General features: G+C 40.5%; 1 protein-coding gene across 7 annotated transcripts; it reads left to right on the top strand.

The window, feature by feature from the left end:
• Positions 1-1,536: 1,536 nt before the first annotated feature.
• On the top strand, positions 1,537-19,358 carry elavl3 (ELAV like neuron-specific RNA binding protein 3). 7 transcript variants are annotated; one of them, XM_051887598.1, is made up of 7 exons: positions 1,537-1,946; positions 7,529-7,745; positions 7,832-7,935; positions 10,978-11,131; positions 12,965-13,193; positions 13,635-13,673; positions 14,318-19,358. In XM_051887598.1, exons 1-7 carry the CDS (start codon positions 1,938-1,940, stop codon positions 14,643-14,645), a joined length of 1,080 nt encoding a protein of 359 aa, XP_051743558.1. In that variant the 5' UTR covers positions 1,537-1,937; the 3' UTR covers positions 14,646-19,358. The 7 variants fall into 7 exon arrangements, with proteins under 7 accessions (XP_051743558.1, XP_051743556.1, XP_051743560.1 ...); XM_051887596.1 differs by having other exon boundaries at positions 14,297-19,358; XM_051887599.1 differs by having other exon boundaries at positions 1,538-1,946; positions 12,968-13,193.
• The last annotated feature ends 932 nt before the right edge of the window (positions 19,359-20,290 follow it).

Here is a 20,290-nt window from a genome sequence, read left to right as displayed (position 1 = left end):
CGAAAGGTTAACGAGTTTGAACGCATCTGCCCACTCGCCCATCTCAGATGATTTCCCAAGAACTCATCAACCAAAATATACATAATTGTGTATATTACTAACAGTAGACACATCGAGAAAATGCTGTTTTTCTGATCTGCATTACAGTGCATTTGCCCGCCAACGACAATACCACCCACTCGGTACCTCTCTGACTCCTGATGCCTGATACCTGTGCTGTGACTGTCTACAATCTGCATAATCACAGAGAAGACGCGCACACAACGATTTCCACAAGGTCACCCAAGGCCGATGCAGATGTAGGTGAGTTCCAGCGACCCGTGGTCTCCGGCGCGCATATAAACAGACTAAAATAAACACATCCTCTAGTGGAAATGACAACCCCCTCACACCTCATCAGCGAAGTGTATATTTCCATAAGCCTACATGCTCCGCAACCATCTCCTCCAACTTCACCCATACAGACACGGTGGAGACTCGCACCTATGAAACTGCCAACAACATCCGCATAACAGAGATATACCGAGCGTGCTCCCTCAGGTCAAGGCCCTGTGGGGGTCTGTGCAGAAATAGGTCATTTGTCACACATCAAGTCCTGGGGCAGGAGATGCATTATAGATGAGACCAAACAGCCTGTCTCAGTGAGCTCTACCCACTCCCTGAGACTAGAAATGGGGGGGAAGGGAGCTTGAGATAACAACCGCTGCAATCAGTGTGTCGATGTTTAATATCAGCACCAATGAGGAACAACATGTGCATTCATTCTCAAATCTCTCATTTCAGGTGTCGCTGGACATGTTTTTGCATGCGATTATACAACAACATTAATAACGTGTGACATCTACATGACACTGACACCGAAGATGATGTCTTAATCCATAGTGTATGATCACTAAGACGATTTTTCTCATTTTAGGCATTGGCCTTTGTGTGATTATGTAATCTACGCATTCAACATGCACCTGACGTGATAATATATAAATGGCTAAGTACAAGCAGGTATTTAAACACCATTATGTGTTATGTCCAGAAATGACCTTCACACAGTTTCGCCTTTGCACAGCCATTCTGCATTCTCTGTATCGAACAAACGGCAGACTTATTCAAGCCATTTATTCAGCTTTCTTTGAAATGCAGCGCGCCAGACTACAGGATGGAATTTGGGAAGACAAGGACAAATAATGTAAAATCAAGAAAGGAGAAAACTGAGGCATGAGTAAGGGGATGAGAGAGAGAGAGAGGGGCAAAGAGAAGGAGAAAGCATGGCTCCTGTCTTTTTCTGCACCCATCTGTTCGGAGTGCAGGTGGAGCTCTATTCACTCAGCTCTGCATGTGTGTTGGGGGGCAGGAAGAAAGGGAGGGCAAAAGGAAGAGTGGAGAGATGGTGGGGGGTGGAGGGACGGGGGGCTCTCGGTGATCTCTCCTGAAGGGGATAATGGGAGAGGAGCGCATTGCAATGGCTGCCATGTAGTACCCTCCCTGCGCAATTAGCCAATCAGCAGCAAGCTCTGCCAGCCAGAAGGACACATAAAAGAAGAACATTGCAGCAGAGGCACAGAAGGAGCCTGCGAGGAGCTGGGAAATACACACACAACAGCAGATCCACAACACCCTCCCCTGGACACACCCTACTGGGGATCACTGCTTCTCTTTTTTTCTGAACCATCGCCCACGCCACACGGAGAGAAATCTCTCTCTCATCATCATCCTGAAGAAAACCCCCTTCTCCTCATTTTCACACTACTGAGGAAACCTACAATCGCACGGGCTGAGATTTCCTGGCGAAGACTGTCGTTTTTCCTTTTTCTTTTTTTTTCTTTTCGTTTGGAAACTGACATTCGCATTTCTCAAGCCACGCCACGGCGTAATATCTGCGAGCCGGCCTGAAGACCTGCAAATCGAAGGACCTAGATCACTATCATCTTTGTACATCAAGAATGGTTACTGTACGTATTCCTTCTCTTTTTTGGTCTGTCTCATAAAAAACAATACCAGCACCACCAGAAAATCAATTTTAACAGCCTCACAACATGTACTACAATCCGTGGAAGACATTTAGATTGAAAAAGCAAATGTGTAGGCTAAAATATAGGCTATTTAAATGCAGGCTAATGAAAGAATATACACAGCATTTGGTCAAAACGCAAACATACTGGCACGTCTAATCGCGGATTCCGTAAACAAGATTAACGATTAGCCCAGGGTATAAGTAATGTGATACAGGCATGCGCGAGCATCGCTATAGCCGAGCTCGCTTCGTTTTCTGAGGGGAATCAAAACATTGCTTTCACCAGCCGTACGAACCGTTCGTCATAAATCGTAATGCGTCATACGTAAAACCCTTCGCAACATACATTTATTTCTACATCCGTTAATTACATGCATTCAAGCGATAATTAGCCATTATTAACATAGAGCGCTGAGGAATTCCTCAGAAATAGCAGAGGTGCGGCGGAGGCAGAAGGGCGTAAGAGAGCAGATGCCTCCTCGTTCAGAAAGGATGCTCGAGACTGAATCTCTGAGACTAAACACGATGCCTCGGAGGCTGAGAGCCCATCGAGAGCAAAGGCAAAGAAAAGGGTCGAGTCACTCAGAGGGGGAGGGGAGATATTATGCATCCACTGGTTTGGATTGAATCAGGCAGGACAAAATTCCTAAGGCTTCCGATGCTACATAACAGATCGCGAGAGAAGAAAAGGCGAAAATGTCATATATGGAAACGGCTAAATGTCATCTATTTCTTGCGATATCTTCTCAATTTGCCTTTCCCCCTTTTCTCTCCAAAAACATAAAGACACTGAGAGTGTAAATAAGCAATATGAGGGGAATACAAAGGCCTGAGGGAAAGCGTTTTGGGCGTGTCTTCTCGAAAAGAAGACAGCGATGGCACGCGCTCAGAATCACCATCTTCACGTAGATTTTCCGTGAAAACAATAACAAAACAGCTCATTTAAATACGAACATGTGTTTGAAACGTATCCATGAATGATCGTTTAAAATGTTAAGATTAATTTATTACGTTTAACTCTTCAGGCCTGCTCTGCATGAAGCTTATTGTCAGAGGTGGTGTCTTTGTTTCTTGCTAGAGAGACTGTGATGATTCTAAACACTAGATTTGTTACAATGGCGACTCAATTTGTAATTATTAATTTAATACTATTAAAAATTACACAAACACCCTGTCAGCTCTCCAACATTTTGCGTTTGAAGTTAGAGGCCTCTGGTCCTGACAAATAGCCTAATCGTCTGCTGTCAAGGACAGCATGCCTTGTTTTATAGTGACCTCAAACAAAAGGCGATAAGAAACGAGGCGCTTCCCTTTCATTTGAATTCTCAATAGATGGTGTGATGAATGAATGACGGGCCCTTCGGCGTGTTGTTCCGCAGTCCTCCGTGAGCACGAGCCTCTACCGCAGTGCCAAGCACATAAAACCGTTGAGTCAGATAACCTTCTCCAGGCGCGTACACAATTCAAGGACAAGGACGTCACAACGATACACAACACAACACAACCGTCGAAACATACGAGCTCCTCATTAACCGTCAAGGGTTGTCAATCAAAGAAAAAGACGGAGTTTAAAAAAAAAAACCCGTTATGCTGGACACTATTTACACTGTCAGGGCCGTTACGCACGTTATAAGAACACCAGGCCTCGTCTATTGTGAATCGAAACGCTCATTATTTTGAACAGGTACAGTACATAAACTGATTTTATAGTCAAAATAATGAAATTAACTGCTAATCAGGCCTTTTAAGTACAGTTTTTTGGGTAAGAAAATACGAAAATATAATTGAACTATAGAACAGAACCTTATAAAATATTTTTTAAGGCTATATAAAGGAAATACGAGCTATATACATTTCTTGGATGACATTAATGTTGTTTAAATTTACATTAACTATATTTTTTATTATTTTTGCTATTATTATTATTATTATTATTGTTATTGTATTGTCTTGTAGAAAGTGAAGGCAATTGCAATGTTCATTGTTCCCGGAGAGTCCCGCAGCCTCTGGCCTCGACACAAAGCGCTACTGTTTACATTAATATTCATAGTGCTGCCATGGTCTCTGTAGAGGAGGAACGGGTGGCTCTTTTGTTCGCTTGTGTCAATACGTTTATTCAGCAAAAAGGAGCTCGGATTTGTGAATGCCCACAGAGCACACGCGCACTTGTCCAATCAAAGGACGAGAGGATAACGATTTTAAACGATTCGTAAACGTGTTTATTTATAAAGACGACTTCAAAAGCTTAATGTCCACTTGATAAAATGAAGCCCGCGGCACCAATGATATTTTGAAGGTAGTTGTCCATGTTGAGCCACTCCCGAATTCAGCACTCTGGATAGCGACCAAAGAGGAATACAGGCATAGCGCCTTTCTTTCTGCTAAACGTTTTTTGGCGTTCTTGCGAAATTACTAATAATTTAAAATAGCAAATACATTAGTAAAAAAAAAAAATAACGCTATTAGGGAAACTATAAGAATAATTGTGTATTCTCGCGATAAATCAATAGTCTTTCGCGCTGCAAATTTCACGAGCGAAATTAACCCAATTCACCGGCAAAAATAAATAACAAAGAGAAGGGTTTATCCGTTCAGTTTTGACTTGTGTCCTGTTGTTTTACAGCTGCCACTGTGATCCCTTAAGCTGCAGTGAGAGTGTGGCTAATGCCTTTTGTTTAAGATAATCCTGTAATCTGTTACTGAAACGGCCTATTGGCAATCCAACATTCACATTTCAGTCAGGAGGCTCGTCCAGACACGTACGCTTATGAATTACAAATGATAAAATTAAGGTCTGCATCAGAAATGTCACGAAGACAGATTCATTTTCCACAGCCTAACGTTGATAGACAATGCTGACCCTGGCTGTCTGAAAATTAATGTTGACATGATACATGCAGCTACAGATTAGATCAGCCTTATGCTTTATTTGTTTACCTCACCGGATCTTGTGCGAGACTGTGTTTATTTTAAGAAAATGGCTCCCTCACTGCACAGGGACATTAAGGAAGTGACGTGAGCCGATAGTCCTCACAGTCAAATGGCTCTTTATCTCATGCTGCTTTCAGGCCTGTTTGTAAATACCGTTCTCAGGCATGATGTGTTTATATAATTTTAACTTATTGTGTTTAAATAATGGTATTTTTACTTATTATAATAATTGTGCATTTTAAATGCATTTATATTTTTTATCTCATTATTTCTCTCAAGAACAAATACGGCAGCAGTTAAACCAAGTGGCTTCTTACATTTGTGGATTGTGACATTCAACAGGACACTTTTCTAAAAAGTCCAATTAAATTTCCTTTTCTGTCTGACAAGGCTTGACGGTCATTTCAACAGACTCTAATTACAAACTCACTAAGAGGAATCTTTGCAGTCATTTATCCTTATCAGCGCGCTGGTGGGAAGGTAATAGGTTTTGCGTACGAGATGTTTGCGTGCGAGTCTGGGTCCTTGTGTAGGCGATGCTGATGCAGTGCATTAAATATTGAGGGAGAACTCTCCCAGAAATAGAAAAGTACAGGCTGGGACAGGAACGTCAAAGCCCGCTCCATGGCCACGTTTTGTTTCGTAAGCCCTGTTTTTAATAGCATAAAATTCAGGGACAGTTGATAAGGTGTGTGATGCTTAAGGAGCGCAGTGGAAGGAACTCCAGCAGTAAGCGGTCTCTCGCCTGTCTCTGTGAGTCATGTATTTTGGGATGAAATGCTCATCCACCTCTACCTCTGCTGTGCTGGCGCCAGTATCTGGGCTGTAAGATAGTATACGTGTCAGTCTGCGTGGCCGAAGAGCCTGTGCGTTGTGTAACTCACTACATTCGTCGCTGTGGATGGGTGGCTTGCCATAGGGAGGTTTACTTCAGTTCACGAATCACATTTGCCCTGATCCTGTCACATTGTGTCAAGACTTGCTCTGTTTGTGTCAACGCTTAGACAGCGCTTGTTTGAGTAGGTTTACATTCAGAACCCGAGATATTTCCCAGGCTATGGGGCTACTGCCACAGCACAAAGCAAAAGATGCCATTTTATCGTCATTTGATTGATCAAACGAACAACCATTTCTTGGAAATTCCTACTCGGGTGACAGTGAAATTGTCAGCTTTGCCTAGATCCATGTTTGCAGTGCTTTAATAACTCGCCTCTCTGAGCTTTCTCCTTGTCAGTGTCAATTTGCCTGAGATATAAATTCCGGCTGCCCCGAAAGCTTATTTTATTAATGCGAGACAAAAAGTGATTTTAACCGAGCACTAGTTCTCGAACATCACTCCAAGCGCACATACAACATGCACACATATGTGCAATGTTTGCTAAAAGTCAAGAAGCCAGCCAATAGCAGCAGTCGTCAAGCTGCTGTTACCTGGGCAACCTGGTTAGAGGTAAGGCTCAAGGCGAGAATAAATCATTCCACTGAAGAGACAGAGAGCGTTACAGAGAGATGAGAGAAAGAGGCAATACTGAAGGGAGAACAAAAGAACAGACTACCCTCACTATTATGAATTCACCTGTTTGCGCAGCTGATCGTTAATGCTTGATTAGATATCAAACATTTCATTTATTTCCAATTACATTCCAAAATGATACTAAAAATATTTGAATCATAAGAACATAGAGGGACACTTGTGGCATATGATTGTGCCTGTTGATTGTGGGGCTCCAACAAAAAGATCACGGATGAATTGTTAATTAAGTCGGTGAGACACCCTGTTTCACCCCAGAGGCCGTTCTGAGGGAAGAGTGCTTTCAGTCAACTTAGGATGACTAATAAATGAACATACATTACACATGCCAATTTGTACATTCTGGAGAGTACCAGCCTTGGGAAAAATACTTAAAAAATCAACATAAAAGTCACAAAAGAAATAAAAGGACGACTCGCTTGCAGTACAATGCAGAGCGCTGGCTTTGAAAAATCCAGTCGTGCGTTGTGACAGAAAGGGACCGTTAAGACAGAAGTAGTGTCTACAACCTGCATACATCTGTTCTTTGAAAATCCCCTATAGGCCAAATTAAGCATCATGCTGTGCTCCACAGCAACACGGATGAACCGAAGACCCAGACGCACACACACACACACTCTCACGCTTTTCACATAAACAAGGTGCCAACACCATCTTCTCATATTTGTCTGAACTCCAGTTGTTGTTTTTTTTAAAAAAGAAAGAAAGTTAGCAAAGTTGAAATGACAACTATTAATGTGTATTTTCATGCCCACACCGTCATCCTCTCAGAGGCTAGTGATGTAACGCTGTTTGACCCTGGATAGCATAAAGGGGGGCTGGGAAAGAGTGAAAGGACTGTGACATCTGCAGGGCCAGGGGCTGATGGAGAGAGTTGAAGTGAGGGAGGAGGTCATAGGAGGAGGGGAGGTGGGATATTGTTCTCCTCCAGCCCTCTACCTCTCAGACACATTGATTTTTAACCTCTCAACGAGGACGCCAAGCATTACGCCCCTCAAATTATGCGTTTTCACCCAAACTGCACCGGCTTAGGGTATAATTTGTCATTTTTCCACCTGCAGATAATTAGCACCATGGAAACTCAGGTGTCCAATGGTCCGAGCGGAACCAGCCTGCCTAACGGCCCTGTCATTAGCACTAACGGTGCCACAGATGACAGCAAAACCAACCTGATTGTCAACTACCTGCCTCAGAACATGACCCAGGAGGAGTTCAAGAGCCTGTTCGGCAGTATCGGCGAAATCGAGTCCTGCAAATTAGTCAGAGACAAGATCACAGGTAACCATGCGGTATATCTTGATTTGGTAGGAAATATTTACATTAAAGCGTCGTTTTCAAGTGCATTCTTGTTTGTCTTATTGCAGGCCAGAGTTTGGGCTATGGCTTCGTAAACTACGTGGATCCCAATGATGCCGACAAGGCCATCAACACGCTCAACGGTCTCAAACTGCAGACCAAAACGATTAAAGTAAGAGAACCGTCCTCACCAAGCCCAAGCTCCTCAATCACAGAAGTAGGGAATGAGGCAGAGCCCAAGACAGACGTGGCAGCAGGAGGGGAGGAGAAAGGGAGGGGCAGGGGGAGGAATCGTGGCGGGGACAAAAGGACCAAAAGAAAAGAGAAAGTGGAGGTCAGAAAGCAAAGGGTTGTGTGCAGAGGTGATTGTGATGGAAATGTAATTAGGAAGACGCAATGTGAGGCTTGGAGGTCAACGCGGAGAGCCCCATCTGCCTCCAATCTTGGCTAATTAGGGCCTTCTTTGTCCCCAATTCAGCTGGGTTTTGGGGTGGGGAAAGGTCTGCTTGGGCTTCTGAAAGCAAAAGATTAAACAGTCCGTCCGCTTCTCCACCTGATCACCACACATCAAAGATCGCAACAAATCCACAAGAATCAGCAGTTAAGCAGCTTCTGCGGTCTTAGCGTGTGTTTGCATGCATTCATATTGGAGATATTGATGTAAATTGTATACATACAGAGTAGTTTCATTCCTTGTAGTCTTTAGCAAAACATACAGTCTAATTGTAATACTGTTATTTGGTGAATAATGACTGGCGAACATTATTGGCGTAGTTATTTAAACCGATTGCTATTGTCCTAAACGTCTTGTTTGTTCAGTGCATTCATCCAGCTTCGCCGCTGTTCTCTGACATTCAACGTTCGTGTGCCCACTGCCCTCAAATCCTTAAGCTGGGCAAATGTCATATTTTCCATGTCAATACGGCATTGTTAGAAAGGTAGAGAGCCGATAGCGAGGATGGGAGGGAGGGCGGGAGCGAGGGAGGGAGGGTGACGGGGCGCAGTAGCAAAGGCTAGGAGGGAGCCGAATGCCAATGACAGGATTAGGGGGCCATATGGGCTGCAGGCACCATCTGTACTGTGGGAGAGAGATAGAGGGAGAGGGTTAATTATGGGGCAGCATCCCATCCCTCCAATAGATCTCCCCCCTCCAGTCTTTGCTGTAAACTCACCCACTCACTGCACAATTACACCCCTACCTCAACAATACCGCTGCTTAGTCATACTGGCCTGCAAGACTCAAGTACGCATATGGTGGAAAAAACACATCATTCTGCCAAGGTCTGATGGCGAAACATGCAATAACTTGACTGGGTGTCATAAAATGTCTTGAACATGTTTAAAATAGACTCCTATTTGTTATAAAAACAAGTTTACTTGCTTAACAGTTTTTGCTGTAATCACATATATAAAAGGTCAACAGATTCAAATTTGTGAAATAAAATGCTTTGTTTTAGAGCCCACCGTTGAAGAAAATGGTTATAGACAGAAATTAATTATATTAGTAAATAAGTAAAAAGAGCATTGGTAACAGGATTATGAGGCTATAATGCAATATAAAAGTTAAGAAAAATAATTTAAAAATATTATATTATATTATATTCAATATAAAGTTAAAATATATAAGTAAATAAGTGAAAAAACAGTAAAAAGAGTGTAAGGCTTTAAGGCAATATATAATAAAATTTAGATTTTACATTATATTATAGTCAATATAAAGTTAAATCAGTTACAGATTACAAATATATTAGTAAATATGTTAAAAAAAAGAGTAAAAAGAAAGTAAAAAGTGTAAAAATGATATGTTAAGAAAAAAATGAAAAGTATATATTATATTATATTATATTATGTTATATTGTATGATGTTAAATTAATTACAGATTAAAATGTATATTAGTAAACAAGTAAAAAAAAAAAAGACCATTGATAAAAAGACTATGTAAAAAAAAAGAAATATAATAATAATAACAAAAGAAAAGAAAACAAAAGAAAAATAATAACAAAATTATTTTATATTATACTATGTTATAACATTATAAAGGTAAATAAATTATAGATTAAAAATAAAAAAATAAATGATAGGTTAAGGATAAAAAGAGATAATATAGAAAAATAAATAAAATACAAAAGTAGAAATAAAGAAAAAGATATAAAAGAAGAGTGAAAGTAGTATAGTTTTTGTATAAGACTAATATAAGTAAAATGTCCACTGACAAATAAGAAGTATAAATTGTATGTGTAATTCTGATGATTGGAAACAATCGCACAAGAGCATTCAAGAGTTTTTGGAAAGTGAGGATGCTGTTTTTTTTATTAGCATGAATTGGTATTGAGCTTTTTTATTTGATTTGCTTTATTTTCATTGGGTATTTTGTGAGGACGTGTGTTAGGGAGTTGTCAGGGATGCTGGACATCTTGTAATCTGTTTACTTGGTTCGCCGGTTGCCAGAGGAGCAGTTTCCCCTTGAGAGAGAAGACAAAGGAGAGATGGAGAAGAAGGAGGGGGCCAATCTCTTTATCTCAAAAAACCACATGCGCACACACTGACACCATCAATCAAAGTCACCCCCTTTCAACCAGAAACTCATAAATATACATATTTTATGAGAAAAATCTGTTCGCATCTCAAATATGACCAAGACGGCTCGGTGGGGGATTTTTAGGAAATATAGACGGGAATATAAAAATGAGATGAATATTTGAATGTCAAAACAAATGCCTAATTGGACTTGATATTACATGACACATCCCAAAGCGGAACAGGTTCTAAATGCTGCTGTCTTGTGGAAAATCACCGGCTAGAATAACAGCCCATGATATCAAATTTTCCTCACGACTCCCTGAGGGAGCTGGTCTCAAATCAGCGCAGAGGGTGCCAATGTGTCTGAAGGGGGGAAGTGTGGATGTGAGAGTGGGTTCGTGTTTCTGCTGTCAGGAGCATAGTGAAGCTGAAGTAGCGTTTAATAAGGGAACCGGGTTTGGTTCGAGTGAAGTGCGCATAAGAGACGTGGATTTCAAGAAAGGAGGGATGAGAGAGAGTGGGCGGATGTCTCGCCTTTGAGCGTGGCACTGCTGTGACATATCTGCTTCGACTACACTTGAAAGTTTGCACTGCTGGGAGTTTTAGGACTGTCACAGCTGTCTTGATGCATGCTCCTTAATAATATTAGAAATCCTAAACTGTAGCTCCTTGTTTTGTGTGTGCGCGATGTAGGTGTCCTACGCCAGACCCAGCTCAGCTTCCATACGGGATGCCAACCTGTACGTGAGCGGGCTGCCCAAAACCATGAGTCAGAAAGACATGGAGCAGTTGTTTTCCCAGTATGGAAGGATCATCACCTCACGCATCCTGGTAGACCAGGTCACAGGTAAACGTTACCTCACTTCCACAAACAGCGCACACACCCTGGGGGAGGATTACAAATCTAATTAAAGCTCTGGATGTGACGCAAAAAAAAAAAAAAAAAAAAAAAAGGCTATATGCTTCACAGTCAACATGAACTCAAAATTGACCCCATTTACATTTTTAATGCATGTTCCTGGCAGTGTTCATTTAGTATCATTGATATTTTTTATAATATTTTGAATTAGTTTTTATTTTTATTGTTTTAATTTTAGTTAAAATTATAGTAATTTTGTTTTATGTTTTTGTCTTTTTTAATGTCTATATAGTTTTAATATATGTTTATTTCAGTTTTAGTTATTTTAGTACATTAATGTTAAACTAAGTAAAAATTGTGAAATGTTTCTTTGGCAGCTAGCTGAAATAAAAGTTTAGGCTTTTTAAAATATTTAATTCAGTTAATGTTATTTTATTTCAAGTAACGAAAATGTTTTTTTTATGCTTTTAGTTTTAGTAAACTATAATACGCTGGGTTCCTGATTTTAATTTCCTCTACTGTCGGCAGCATTGACACAAAGTGCTTCACAATGATAGATAGAAAACCTCAAATCCATAGGGGACACAACTGAAATGGATAAAATGAAACTAAAAAAATTTAGGCAGATAAAATTACATCCGCAACCTCACAGAGTATTTAAAACTAAAGAATAGAAATATGCCTATTGTGCATGATTCATCTGTGCTTGTAAATCCCCCCCAAAAATAAATAAAATAAAAATAATTTTTTCATTGGTATTAACAATATACAATGTTAAAGGATTAGTTCACCCAAAAATGAAAATTCTGTCATCATTTACTCACCCTCATGTCGTTCCAAATCCAAAAGACTTTCATTCATCTTCGGAACACAGATTAAGATATTTTTGATGAAATCTGAGAGATTTCTGTCCCTCCATTGACAGTCTATGCAACTGACACTTTGAAGCTTCAAAAAGTTCATAAAGAGATCGGAAAACTAATCCATATGAATAGAATGGTTTAGCTCAAATTTTCTGAAGAGACTTGATCGCTTTATATGATGAACAGTTTGAATTTAGGCTTTTTTTCACATATAAACATTCATCAACTCACACATCAGTTGTGGTAAACAGAAGCTCAAGCGTGTTTGCTTAATGTGTTCGAGAACAAATGAGGTTCATTCTTGTGTGTTACGCAGCACGTTTGAGCTTCCGCAAGAGGTTTGTTCTCGCGAGTCAAGCAGGTTCGGTTGAGCTTCTGTTTATGTTCGCTGATCAATGTTTATATGTGAACAAAAGCCTTGAAAAAAAATCTTTTCATCATATAAAGCGATTGAGTCTCTGCAGAAAATTTGGACTAATCTGCTCAATCCATGTGGATTAGTTTTACAATCTCTTTATGAACTTTTTAAAGCCTCAAAGTGGTAGTTGCGTAGACTGTCAATGGAGGGACCGAAATCTCTCAGATTTCATCAAAAAGATCTTAATTTGTGTTCCGAAGTTGAACAAAAGTCTTACAGGTTTGGAACGACATGAGGGTGAGTAAACGATGACAGAATTTTCATTTTTGTATGAACTAACACTTTAACCAAAAGCCAAATTCCCATTGGAAGTCCTGCCCATATTTTTCCTCTCTAAGTATCCTGTTTCACTCAGTAGTATGTCACTTTATGGAAATGAGATGGTTTCCTAACAGTAAAATCATGTTTACGTTAACATTTTTCTCTGTCTGCTTTATAAAGTAGATCATAAGGCCTGGTTTATCCCTGTGACCACGTGAGTCACTTATCTGCCATTAATTTAATTCACGGTGCTTACATTACTTCGCTTTCTGTCCGGAGCAGGTATATCGCGCGGAGTAGGATTCATTCGGTTCGACAAGCGAAATGAGGCAGAGGAGGCCATCAAAGGCCTGAACGGTCAAAAGCCGCTGGGTGCCGCCGAGCCCATCACCGTGAAGTTTGCCAACAACCCCAGTCAGAAGACGGGACAGGCCCTGCTTACCCAGCTTTACCAGACAGCTGCTCGCCGCTACACTGGCCCTCTGCACCACCAGACTCAGCGCTTCAGGTACTACCCCCACCCACAGCCCGAAGCCCTGCCGCTCCCTAGTCTTCCTCTGCCGGTTTTCCTTTAAACCGCAGCACGTTCACGCCATCAGGGGGATTGACAAATCACAATGAGTCTAACTGAGTCAGTGTGTAAATTTTTAAAAGAACTGCCCTGTTTAGAGATAAAACACAGTGTGTGTGAATCAGTCATGGCACAGATGCATTCAGAAGCATTCATCGCAGCACAAACATACGCGCAGTACTCTCGATCCATCGCCTGAGGGCTCTGTAAGCACTGCGTCAGTGCGATGGGCGAGCCGCGCCTGACGATTGGTGGATGCGGTGCCCAGTAAAGGGCTCCCCCTGGTGGCTGAAGTGGCTCCATGAAAACGCTTTGCTCTGGTTGTTGGATCTTGCAACTAATATCTTCACCTCCGTCACTCTCCCTCTTGCATTGCAGACTCGACAATTTACTAAACGCCAGCTACGGAGTTAAGAGGTAATTTCAAAAAAAGGTGTCTTTTCAAAAGCATCCATGCCTAAACAAGCTCAAACAAAGTGCCCGGAATACCACCTGCTGACTTAAGCATTAACCTTAGAGATTTGATTTGAGAAAACACCGTTTCAGTAGACTAGATTGACATAGCTGATATCACAGCAGGACATTCTGGCATGGCTTTGTTGAACCTTTTTGTTCTTTTGGTTGATTCTTTGATTGAACTGTATTTCTGTATTGAACTAACATTATTTTTTTTCTTCAGTTTTGGTTGCTTTAATGTTCTTTTTTCCACCAGCATGGACATACAAGATTCCGTTTGCGTCTCCTCTATTAGTTCCAATTTTCTGTTGATTTGTTTCTGATTTGCCTTCATCCCTCTCTAGGTTTCTGTTTTGCTAAGTATCGTGATTTTGTTGAACATTGTGAAATATGTGTCCTACTTCTAACAGGGAATATGACTAGTTTGGTTTGGTCACCTGAGAATATGACTAGATAATATGATAGCTGCTCATTTTCTTACATGCTTAAGGCTGTGGAGATCGAGTATCCGTTCCTCAAAGAGACAAAAAAATGTGGTAATGAGAAGCACGCTGTGCTGAACTTCAGAATGACACCCATGGTAGCTCTCCTTCTTTCCTCCCCAGATTCTCCCCAATAACCATTGACAGCATGACCAGTCTAGCCGGCGTCAACCTGACCGGGCCCACTGGAGCTGGCTGGTGCATCTTCGTCTACAACCTGTCCCCGGAAGCTGACGAAAGCGTCCTGTGGCAGCTCTTCGGGCCGTTCGGCGCCGTCACAAACGTCAAGGTCATCCGTGACTTCACCACCAACAAATGTAAGGGCTTTGGCTTTGTCACCATGACCAACTACGACGAGGCAGCCATGGCTATCGCCAGCCTGAACGGCTACCGCTTGGGCGACCGTGTCCTGCAGGTCTCCTTCAAGACCAGCAAGCAGCACAAGGCTTGAAGGAAGGCCTAGTCACTACTGCTCTTTAACATGCAGGGGGAGCTACTGAGCTCCCTGTACATTCACTCTACATGGGCCTGGACTGAGTCTCTCTCTAACACACATTTGACACACACATACACACACACGTTTAGTTGTTTCGAACAAAAATACACAAGTAGAGTCGTTTTTCTTTTCTCTTAACACAACATGCTAGTCCTTCCCAATGTTTGCCTGTATTGAATTAGCAGAGGTGCGAGGCAAGGCTGGGGAAATCCAAGAGGAGGGACAGTCTAATGAATGTGACAGAGAATGTCTGCAGAGATTTAATTGAATTCAGGCAAAGTAAGAACTGGTCAACAGAAGAAAAAAAAAAAAAAGTAAATCAAATATGTGCAATTTACCCAAACTATTGCCCCGGTAACTCTCCTGTCTGGCTTCAGAGGATGTAGTCACTTTTTTACACTTGGGCATTTTGAATCAGTGATTTTTTTAGAGAAAAATGATTAAAAACAGTGTTCTCATATATATTATGATATAACTATATATTCAACATTTAAGGTGGTTATAATAGCCAAAAATGTAAGCATTTTCTAGAACTTTGAATACGGTTTCCTGGCTCTACATTAGGTTGCAACCTTGCCTTATGGCACCAAACACACATCTTACTCGAGGTCCAACCCAACAGCAACTGAACAAACTGTGTGGATGGTAGTCAAAAATCGAGAGGTCACCCGGGGGTCATCACAATCACCTCAGCACACCGAAAGACAACTTTCATCACAGAGACACTAGCACACCAACACACACATACACACACACACTCGCACATACGTACCTCCACTGGAGGGCATAGCGAAACTTCACAAAACATGGCGACCTAGAATCTCCTCCTATCTTTCCACTCTGAGTTTTATAGTTAGAATTTAGAATCGATTCCACCACATGCAGATGTCTGTGTAACTAGGGGCATTTTTCGATAGTGTTCCCATGGCGATGGCATTTGGAATTCTTTTGAAAGTCTTTCAAACCAATTATAAAGTCCAAACGCAAAATCCAGAACCATATTAGATCATTTTAAACAGGTTTGAATGGCTCGGGAGTAGGAAAGGCTCTTTGAGACGTACATGTGAGCCGTTATGGAGGTCAGGGGCCACTGGGATTGGTCGCCCTTGCTCTTCATAACTTCTCAGATACATTTAGCTCCATTCACTAAACAGAATCACATTATAATTCGCTTTTCCCAAACTGGTTTTAGCAGCCCCTGCACATCTAAACAGCTACATATCAAAACATAAAATCAAATTTTGTGTCCTCAAGGCCCTTTTAAGCAAGTCGCAGCCACACGAGCTACAAAAAGAATCTTTTCTCAAAATACTCATCTCATAAATGAAAAAATCCCTAGATACAGTTGAGTAACAACAATGCCCAAGCTGTCCACAGCCCTGTGATAAAACAAACTAAACTGTTCCATGGGGAGAGACATTGCTGTAAAAATCGCAAAACTTCACATTATATGAAGAAAAGAACTGAAAGATGTAAATGTGTTCAAATCAAGTGACATTTTGCTTTTCTAAATAACGCTGTGTTAGCCAAAGAGGACAATGATCTCTTTGAAAGGATTACATTAGAGATTAATATATTTTTATATCTACGAAAAAAACAAGACCTTGTGCGACATTTTTACAGATTCTTAAATCGTGGAAATCTTTGGACACACCGCATGGCTTTTATTTTCAGAGTTTTCAACTTTGGGGAGAGAGGGCCAGTCTGCGGTGTAAGGGAGGGGATCGGAGGGTTGGGGACTAAGACTTACATGCAGTGAAACCATTTCATTTTCAAAAATACAAAAAAAAAAAAGAGAAACATATGAAACATTAAAAAAGAAAAAAAAGAATCAGCAGACAGGTAAATGTATGCATTACGCAGGAAAAAAAAGACGCTACGGTTTCTCTAAAGTGAAAAATGTTGCTTCAATGACGGTGCAGTGAAGCTCTAAATGGCGTCACATTGAAAACCCAGAGCATCTCATCTCGTATCGGTAAAAAAACGAAAACGAAGAATCACCTTAACGCTTCAGCATTTTCAGTGCACCAAAAAAGGTTGAAAATTTGACATAATACAATGTAGCTGCACTTATCAATGTAATCAAATCTCACACAATAATCCATTGTGAATTATATTCGCCAGTTAGTCACCACACAAGGCAAACGTCTATCATTGTACTGTCTACATTTTTTTCTTGTTTATTTAATTTCTGCTACACATATCTTCTCTATTCCACCATCATATCGTCAACACCTGATTTTGCTCCTTTGCACAAGCACTAACCAACCAAGGGATCTTAGCTTTGTCACTGATGAAGGGAAAAAAAGTCAGTCCGAAACAATTAGCAAGAGTGTGACCGCACACACACATACATATACACTTACACACACACACACACACATTATAACATATCAGAGTGTCTCTAAGCTCTTTCCATTCCCATTGTATAAAAACTGTGATACACCTTGAAACCCCTCTCAGCTTACAACACCACATTAACATCGCAACACATTATTCTTTCGCTAACGCTAACGCAACTCATCCTGGAACTCATCGGTGGTGTGCCCTAGAGGGGACAAAAAATCCTAAATGTAAAGATTCGTCCACCCTCTAAAAATGAGCGACGGGGTAGATACAGTGACCAGGGCAACCCAGTAGTGCGCCTGGTGTCCGAAAGGGGGGGGTCTTTAGCGTCGTCCCTCTGGCTGAGTGTCCCAACGAACCCTTTAGCTACACCACTTCCCCCATTCCCTCTGAGAGCCAAGGACAATGGCAGGAAACAAACATACTGCACCGCTTGAGCAACTACAATAATCATTTTAAAAAAAGACAAAAAAACTTTCCTATGGAACAGTAAGTGCAATGTGCTTCGTTTTTATATTGACTGAGAACAAAAGATATATATATTTTTTAAAAAAGAAATTAAACGTCACACTGAAATGGTTTGCAGAATAGTGAAAGGATCAAATGTAATGAACAACAACAAAATGAAAAAAAAAGTGTTAACTAACAGATTCATTAGAAGAATCAAACAAGCACCAAGAGCTCTGGTCTCTAAAAACGTCCATTATCCCTTCCTCCGCCCCCTTATTAGTGCTCTGACCATGCAAGCTAAAACAAACAGCTGTCTATGGTACCAATAAGAGCAATTCTAAAAGACAGTGAAAGGAATACCGTCTAAAATATCATCGGTTTTAGCCCATGTTGATTTCAGAGTATCATTTTTCCTGTAATTTATTGATTTCCTTTACATATCAGAATCACACGTTAACTTAGCGTATTTGTGTTGTTGATGTTGCCATAGAGGACACACACGTGGGTCGAATATTTCGTTTTGTTTCCTTTTATTGGGTACGATTTCTTATATTTGTTTCCATTATTTATAATTAGTTGCCGTTCTTACAGTGTATGCAGGTTTTAGAATTAGTTAGAATTATTTCTTTTCAATCAAAATGTGTTTAATTGTGTTTGTAAAAGTCTGTGGTAGCTTTTGTTGCAACATAAATAATTTAAACTGAAAAAAAAAAAATCAATATAGCGCCAATGAACTTGTATTATTTGGGCGACTTTAAGCTTGTAGTTTTAACTTATTGTTAACTTAAAAACTATTTATTATCATTATTATGATTATTATTATTGCCTCGTATGAAAGTATGTTTTGTGTATATTTATGGTTTATTTCATTATATTTGCAAGTTTAAATACTTTTCATTTTGCCAAAATGTGGTTACACCTTTTTGTTTTTCTTTAAAGGGAACAAATAGATTAAAAAAGAAAATAAAAAAAAACAAAAACAAAAAAAAAACTGCTTTAGAATTACAATTTGGGAAAAGTTCTCCATAGGCAAAGAATGCACTGCTATATTAAACTAATTGAAGTGTATAAACATACATGCTGTGTGCTAGATGTTATGCCTTTAATGCCTGTGTTTTGTTTGTCTTGTTAAATGAAAACGTTTTGATTATTTAATCTAATCACAGTCTTGTTTTTCCAGCCACGTTCAGAACCCCATAGTGAATCAGGGCTCGGGGCGAGGCCTGGGGCAAGGGGGGGGTGGCGGGCCGAGGCGCGGTCTGGTCCCGCAGCCAGGCCTTAGGCTCAGCGTCCCTCGCCAAGCACCCCTCACCCCGCTGCCATACAGAGCCGTGAAACCGACTGAGAGAGCAGTCAAGGAAATAAAAGAGTCAGTTGGGGGGCTAGGACTCAATAATTAGCAGACGTGGCTGGAGAAAGCGCAGCGGGGGAGACGGGACAGGCGAGGCGCTGAGCTAGATAAAGGGGTCAGTGGTCACTCTGTTCTCAACCAGTTGTATTTTGTGTCAGGTAATTTAGGAGGGACACAGAGTTACTTAGCAACGTTCTTCTGAAACCATTTTCCAGGAATAACAGAACAATAACAGAATAAAACAAACGAACAATAATATTAATAATAATAAAAAAACGATCAAAAGCAGAACTCCTGATCTCAGTGTCTGTGTGTCACAAATAAAAATCTCATACTTCCAAACATGAACAAACGAACAAAGACGAACACACAACAAAGGGGAAAAAATAAATAAACCTTTCAGTTTAGTTTAGGATATTTATTACTGGGATTTCAGCTGAAGACGCTTGAGGACTTTTTCATGGAATTGTTTAATTATTTGTACTTTACATGCCAGAAAAAAATAAACGATATGAATCTCAGTGTTTGCGTTGTGCCTGCTTTTTTTTCCGAGGAGTTGTGTACAAGCTCATCACATGCTGCTGCATTCATTCAGGACAAAATGAAATTCCTTCATCCAATATTATCACTGTCAGTAAACAGCTTGATATTGAACAGGTCCACAACTCCAATGAGCAACAAGATAATGCTAAAGTTCAGAGTTGACTGTGTAAAACATTAACCTCAGTTAAACTGAAAAATGCCAATTTTGGTGGTTCATTTCCTACAGTAAAGACAAGTACTTGTGCATTATTCTATGCCATTTTGTAGTAAAATAGTGTGAGTAGTGTGTTCACACTGACAAATCCAACAAGAAAAAGTACACTTTAAATACCTGGATGATGCACTTAAGGCCCATTCACACCAAGGATGATAACTATAACGATAATGATAAAGAATGATAAAAAACAATGACAGCCAATCAGAATCCATCCTGCTTTAAAGAGCTAAAGCATCGGCAGGTGACAAAACTGCAGCCTGCTTATAAGTAAGCAATAAGGTACTCAAGGCTGTGCTGTATCGTGAATAAGTCACAGCTGAAGGGCGTTGTTAGGCACAACGCAAAGCACAGTGCCTGCAACCCCTTCAGCCGCAACTTATTCACGATACAGCACAGCCTCTTGTACCTTACTGCTTTTATAAAACGGTTACCACACAATACAAATATTAAAGCCAAAAATATGTATCAATGCAACTTTCATGAAGCAAACTTTCACTAAAAGCCTTCCTTCCGCCAGAAAAAAATAGTCCCTGACCGTGAACAGCGACAGAAGTTACATTATTACGCCATTAGATGGCGGCAAAGACTGTCTTTATGAGTGTGTCAGTCAGTAGTGAAGACTTTTACATTGAAAAGACTGAATTGTTGTGAACACAGAACAAGACGCAACTGACAAATGCTTTGACTAGCACT

The sequence above is a fragment of the Ctenopharyngodon idella genome, chromosome 3 (assembly GCF_019924925.1).
Source record: "Ctenopharyngodon idella isolate HZGC_01 chromosome 3, HZGC01, whole genome shotgun sequence".
Taxonomy (NCBI): domain Eukaryota; kingdom Metazoa; phylum Chordata; class Actinopteri; order Cypriniformes; family Xenocyprididae; genus Ctenopharyngodon; species Ctenopharyngodon idella.
The sequence above is the reverse complement of the archived record's forward strand: the minus strand, read 5'-3'. Positions and strand labels throughout refer to the sequence as shown.